This window comes from Nicotiana sylvestris, chromosome 9 (assembly GCF_000393655.2).
Source record: "Nicotiana sylvestris chromosome 9, ASM39365v2, whole genome shotgun sequence".
NCBI lineage: Eukaryota > Viridiplantae > Streptophyta > Magnoliopsida > Solanales > Solanaceae > Nicotiana > Nicotiana sylvestris.
Genome location: NC_091065.1, coordinates 172,762,724 through 172,769,745, shown reverse-complemented (window position 1 = coordinate 172,769,745; position 7,022 = coordinate 172,762,724). Strand labels below are relative to the sequence as shown.

The following is a 7,022-nucleotide window of genomic DNA, read 5'->3' as shown; positions in this document are numbered from 1 at the left end:
GACAACATCCATATCGTGTATCCATGGCCTTCCCATGATCATATTGTAGGCCATTTCCATATCAACTACCTGAAATTTAGTTTCCTTCACAACACCCATAGCAAAAGTTGTTAGTATTACATTTTGATCAACAAATTTTGAAATTTAGTTTCCTTCACAACTACTTGAATTGTCGAATCCTGACAAGGTGTGCGCCTTGGGTAACATTTTGTCTTCAACTTGCATTTCCCGCAGTACCCTTAGTAATATAATATTTACAGAACTTCCTGGATCAATCAAAACTTGCTTTACATTAGTATCATATACAAGTAAAGATATTACCAGTGCATCATTATGTGGAGTTGTCACTCCTTCGTTATCTGCGTCATCGAACGAAATGCTTTCATTGTCAAGGAACTGCCGCACCCGTTTTCCGTGTGTAATTGTTACCTTAGAAACCTTGTTGGAAGCTGTGTAAGTTATGCCATGAATATCTTCTCCCCCGCTTATGACATTCACTGTCCTCTTGGGTGAAGGAGGTTATGGTGGTTCTTGTCTGTTCTTCATATAAGCTTGTTTTCCTTTCTCACTAAATAACTCAGTGAGGTATCCTTGCTTCAATAAATGATCTAATTCACTTTGCAAGAATCTGCATTCTGAAGTTTTGTGCCCGTGATCGTTGTGAAATTCGCACCAATGATCCGGATTGCGTCTACTTGGATTTGACCGCATTTCTTTCGGCCACCGTACCTTATCTCCCATGCTTCTTAAAACAGCTACGAGCTCGGAGGTAGAGACGTTAAAATTATATCCACCGAATCGTGCCTTTAAACTCATGTCATCATCACGTGATTCTTGTCTATTCCGATCATTCCTAAACTTTGAAGAAGAGCCAGAATCCCGGTTCCTTGACTTTTGATCGTATTGCTGGTTATCTTGCTTCGACCGTGAGTCCTTTCCTGCGGGTCCCATATATGGATCGTACCTGTTTTTACCTGATCTTTTTTCGGAATCTGACCTTCGGGTACCGCCCCTTTCTTCATGATGGAGCTTAGGTACGGTATCTTCTTCGATTCGCAGCTTCGTGCTATACCTGTTGTAAACATCATTCCATGTGGTTGCAGGAAATTCTCGAAGACTTTCTTTGAGTCGTCTCGTGGCTTCAGAACTTTTGTCATTTAAATTACTTGCAAAAGCTATAGCAGCCCAATTGTCTGGCACACGAGGTAGAGTCATTCTTTCACGTTGGAATCTATCAACGAAGTTTCTAAGCAACTCTGAATCCCCTTGTTTGATTTTGAAAATATCTTCCATCCTTTTCTCAACTTTTTGTGCTCCCGAATGTGCTTTAATAAAAGAATCTGCAAGCTCAACAAAAGAATTAATAGAATTTTCAGATAAAAGAGAATACCAGGTTAATGCACCCTTGGTGAGTGTTTCTCCAAATTTCTTGACCAATACTGATTCAATTTCTTGTTTGGTCAAGTCGTTGCCTTTCACGCCGGTTGTAAATGCAGTCACGTGGTCACGTGGGTCTGTAGTACCATCATATTTCGGGATGTCAGGCATTTTGAATTTTTTCGGAATTGGAAGGGGAGCAGCACTAGGCTTCCATGGTTGTTGTGAGTATTTGTCCATGTCTACTCCTTTTATTACAGGTGGAACTCCAGGGATTTGCTCTATTCGCTCATTTTGTTCCTTCAGCTGTTTCTGCAAGGTTAGTACTAAATTTTGCAAATATAAATTATTTAAATTACCTGGTCCCCCTTCTTGTGGTTCACTGGGGGTTGCTCCGTTTCTAGAATTATCAAGACCAGAACGGGGGTTCTCCAATGTATTATTATTAGGAGTCGGTGTAGGTGGCGCAGCAGGCAATCGACTAACAAGTGCCTGAAGAGATTTGCCGACTTGTGCATCGATTAGCTTTTGCAAAGCTTCAGTTGTAACTCCTTCAAAATGTTCAGATTGCTCTTGTTGATCAGCACGGGATTCAGTAACAGGAATGCCTTCACGAGATTGACGTGGTGAATTTAAAGGAGAGGGAACCACGGTATCTTGATTTTGATGTATTTGATTCTCATGGTTTCCCAATGTGTTGTTACTGTCGTTGTCGGCGTTATTGTTTGACATGGTGACGATAATAGATAAGATATAGCTTAAAAGGAAAGATTATCAGATTCTCGGTAACGGAACCAATTTGTTTTACCAAAAATCTGAGTCCTTGGTCAAAGCTAAAAGAAAAATTCGGGTTACTGATAATCAGGAGACAAAAAATAAAATACTTTTGAGAACAATGGTAGAAGGTAAATAGATAAGTATTTCAGTGTATTCTCAATAATATTTCGTGTCTACAAATGATGATACTTCTTCCTTTTATAGATCATTCTAGGTAAAGGAATAAAGCATCAGTTTTAATGATATAATCATGAGCAATAAATGACATTAAATAAGCCGTTATACAATCATTCCTATTAAATACCAACTTTATAACGTATCAGACATTTAATAATGAATTTGAACTCCTTTCTGTCATCTAATCCTTGCTTTCAATGCCTTCTAATCCGTTGGCTGTAAATAATTTAAATTGGTACGAGACTCGTATCTATACATCGTCTCGTGCCTATTTAAATTCTTCTTCCCGTGGTTGTTTTCACCGTGCCTCTTAGTCAATTGCTGTTCTTTGACCATTCAACTAATCCACGTGTCATGCCACATCATTTTTAATATAAATTCAGTTTTTTCCCAATACAATCACTTCACTGCTGGGTTAGTGCATTCCCTAGCAAAATGGCCAGCCACACCACAGTTATAACACTTGCTTCCTCCACTACCTCTACCACCAGATCTCCCTAAATTATCACCACCACTATGACCACGGTCACTCTCGCGTGAACAGTCCCTTGCCACGTGTCCGGGCAGCCCACAGTTATAACAAGCTCCACTATCACCACTACCACTACCACGTAGCGTACGTCTACCACTTGGACAATCACGTGCTACGTGTCCTAGCAATCCACAGGTATAACAAGCCCCACTACTACCACCACTGCTGCCACGTCCACCACTCTCACGTGAACAGTCCCTTGCTACGTGTCCTGTCAACCCACAGTTATAACAAGCTCCACTATCACTCACACTTTTACCACTTGGACAATCTCGAGCCACGTGTCCATACTCACCACAATTGTAACATTCCCTATCTTCACTTCTACCACCACCACCGCTGTTACGGTCACACTCCCTAGCTATATGCCCCGTCATCCCGCAGCTGTAACATGCGCCGCCGCCACCAATGTTATGATCACAATCCCTAGCCATATGTCCTATTCTCCTACAGGTATAACAGTCATCGCCACCGCCACCGCCACCACCACGGTTATTACCCCTAACACCGCCGCCGTCGTTACGGGAACCGTTGAGAGGTGATCCGTCGGGACCGGTGACATTAATGGCCTGATACTTATCGCCGTTACCGGTGATCGTGAACTCAACTTTTTGGCCTTCGTAGAGTGAACGAAAGCCGTCGGATTTGATCGCAGATTGATGAACGAATAAATATTCGGTTCCATCATCCGGTTTGATGAAACCGTAACCCTTTCGGCTACTGAATCGGGAGACGGTCCCTGTCGTTCTAGTAGTTTCGACCGCCATGATAACCGGATCGAGTGTTGTGAATTTGCCCTAACTCTTTGAAGGGTATATATAGTCGTATTTGTATTGAGGGCTGCGATTACATATGGAAAGAGATTTTATAGGGAGATTCATAAAGCCTTATTGTGTTGGGGCTTTATTGAATCCTGATTTTAGAGCGTGTTTGGATTGACTTAAAATAAGTGGATTTTCAACGGAAATAGCTTTTAAGTAAAAAAATAATAAATTGGATTGTCCAACTTATTGCTTTTGGCTTATTTTAAGTAATTTTTAATTTATTTTAAGTATTTTTTGGCTTTATCAAATACTGAAAAATAACTTAAAAACTGATTTGACCAACTTAAAAGTCAATCCAAACCCCCTCTTATTGGGCTTACTTATGCTTTTGGCGGTTGCGTGAGGATTAGCGGCGAAAAAAAAATTAAAATGAAGAGTGTAAGTTTTATGCGTAAAAAATAGGTATGTAATCATCGGAAAAAAAAAAAGGAAGAATTCAAGTTTTATGTTTATAAAAAATTAGGCAATCATATCATTGTAATAATATATTATATACTATATTATATTAAATAATTATTAATTAGCATTAATATAAAAATAGTAGTAACTAATTAATATCACACATTACGATTAATTATAGTGTGAAATTTTGTAAATATTTTTACACTAGTAAACTTTAGAGTTGTTTGGAGATAACAATGAGAAGTTATGCATATTTATTTTTTCTACCAACAACAATTATTATTATCGTTATCTTATTATTATTTTACTATTTCCTTCATGGCATTCCAATTTTGCTTTAGTTTAATTTGTTGGAAAATTATGTTTCAAAAAATCTTTTGAAAATGATTTTGGAAAAATGGAAACGTAAGGAAATATATACTTAATTTAGACTATAGTGACTCAGAAAAGTTATGAAATTTCCAATTAATGAAATAAGTTGTAAATTTAAGATCGAAATTTAGTCCTTTACAAAGTTGGAACTTGAGGAAAAATATTTAATTTAGACTATTGTGACTCAATAACATTATGAAATTTCCAATTAATGAAATAAGTTGTATATTTACGATCAGGGGCGAATTTATGTGGAGGGAGGTTGAATACTTGCACCCATGCTCCCCTCCTTAGGTTATGTATAAACAATACTAATATTATGTACTCAAGTAACTACTTTGGTGCACTGGTGACTAAGTGCCCATTTTGTCCCTTAGGTCAGGGTTCAATCCCCATATAGTTCCTTCGCGTCAATATATATATATAACAAATTGACATAATATATAGTTTCATCATTCATGTCAAATGGACGTTCCGTGAATTCATGCAAAGAACATAATATTTTCATGTCAAGTCATGACCCCAGAAACCAAATTTGGTCAACGTTACATGTTCTCATTCTCTCTCACACAGGCATTGATTTCTATTCCAACTGAGCGAATCCCCAAACTCACAAGAAGAATGAATTTAACTCGTATATACTGATAAAGCAAGAAAATTAGTTGTATGAGAATTAATAATTCCATTAATATGAAAATTCCTCCACCCTATCAACGTGTAAATCTAAGGTAAACTCAAAAGAAATGGTTTTTATCAGAAAAGATAGGAGTAATAAATCAACGAGGAGCAATACATAAGAGAAAAAGAAACCTGAAATAATAGGAAAAAGGTTCAAAAGTGGACTAGATTTGCACTTATTGACTAAATAAAGAAAAAAGTAATTTATTACGTGACCCTTTTGTAACAAGGAAAAGGGGGTCAAATTTGACCTTGAACTATGCAAAATGGTTCAAATTTACCCATGAAATTTGCGAAATAGGTCAGATTTGATCATTATCAATCACATGGCCGTTGGTGGTTCTAAGTATTGAAGAAGACAACATTGTCGGGACAATGATCCACTTCTTAATATTCAAGGGGCAAATCTGAATCATCATTTCGCATATTTTAAGGCAAATCCAAAAAGACATATTCGGACCATTTCGCAAAGTGCAAGGACAAATTTGACCCTTATCCCTTAATACGGCACCAAAGCCATAGACTTTAAGATTGAAGTTGATTCAACTACTCCATGTTATTGATCCATGCCCCTCAAAAGTTCCAAAAATGGAGTCACAATTTATGAAAATATGTGCGCGCGCACACACAAATAAAAAAAAAAGAAGGTAAAGGTTACCTATCTACACCAATGCAGATAGTTAAATCAACATAAACTTAGCTCATGTTTGTACAAAAAAGCAAAAAATTCTGTAATCCGCTTAGTCAATAATTTAAAAAACTTGGCCAGAAATAACCCTCAACTTGAAATTTGCAGAATATGAAGGAATTGATAGGCTTTTATAGGGTGTGTGTACAATTATTTATTTAAAAAGTGACCTCATAGTTTCAGCATATTTTATGGATTAGGAATAGGTGAAGTTTTTTTAATGTATGTGTAACAAAATAAAGTGACGACATAGCTTCACCATCTCCTGCAGCAAGTGAAGACATAATGTCATCAATTCCCTTCACCATTCCCTTGAATCCATACATGTAAACAAAGGTGTTGTCTTTCTTGAAAAAAGTATTGAGCCATTCTAGTTTGATTAAGGGTCGTGATTCCATAGATAACTTTAATTAGAGGTTTGGGGTTTGATGCTTGAGAATAGAAAAAATTTATGGCAGGGAGCACTTTCTCCTTTAATGGAACTTATGCAACAAGAATCTGAATTATTCGGAGTAACAATGAGAATATTGAAAATCGGGTGGGAAACTGAAATAAAAAACCTTCTAGTTTGGAAATTGGATGTACATATTTTTGACCTTTCTCACTAGTTTGCTCCCTGCTGACAGCAAAGTCCACTCTGAATCGTTCAGTTTCTCAAACTCTTGGACCAATTAAAAAACAAGCTTCATATGCCAAAATCTTAAACACATTGTAATTCAATATAAATTAAACAATAAACTTATGTTTATCAATCTTTAGAGAGGGTGTGTAATATATCGAAATGAGTTTAACTTTGGAACCCTAAACTGAAATGTAAAAGAATCAGCTCACTTGAAAGATATCTATAGGTTACTCTTCATAAAAAATAGAATTAGTAACCTGAAAAATAAGACTTATTACTGTATACACTTATACTATAAAATGTTTTTATAGTGTTAGTGTATATAATATGCGTTTGTGAGGCTTCCCGTTACTGTAAAGAGTACACAACACCATTTGGAGTTACTCCAATGGATTGGCCTTTTCTATATGCATGGGATCTCTCCTGATCAACCCAATAGATAAATCAGCTCCAAGAAGCTGAATTTCAACTCAAGTTCGCCAACACACACAATTTATAAGGAAATTTATCAAAAATATCGTTTTTACTGTATGAAGTATCTTAATTTTATCATGCGTCATATTTTAAGGTCAT

The 7,022-nt window shown here is 36.7% G+C and overlaps 1 protein-coding gene across 1 annotated transcript; it reads right to left on the bottom strand.

Annotated features, from left to right (window-relative positions):
* Positions 1-2,730: 2,730 nt before the first annotated feature.
* LOC104248741 (cold shock domain-containing protein 3-like) lies at positions 2,731-3,630 on the bottom strand. Its single transcript, XM_009805051.1, has one exon. It carries the CDS (start codon positions 3,628-3,630, stop codon positions 2,731-2,733), a length of 900 nt encoding a protein of 299 aa, XP_009803353.1.
* Positions 3,631-7,022: the final 3,392 nt, after the last annotated feature.

Coding starts and splice junctions, on each gene's coding strand:
- LOC104248741 (XM_009805051.1), bottom strand. CDS start 3,630: ATGGCGGTCGAAACTACTAGAACGACAGGGACCGTCTCCCGATTCAGT.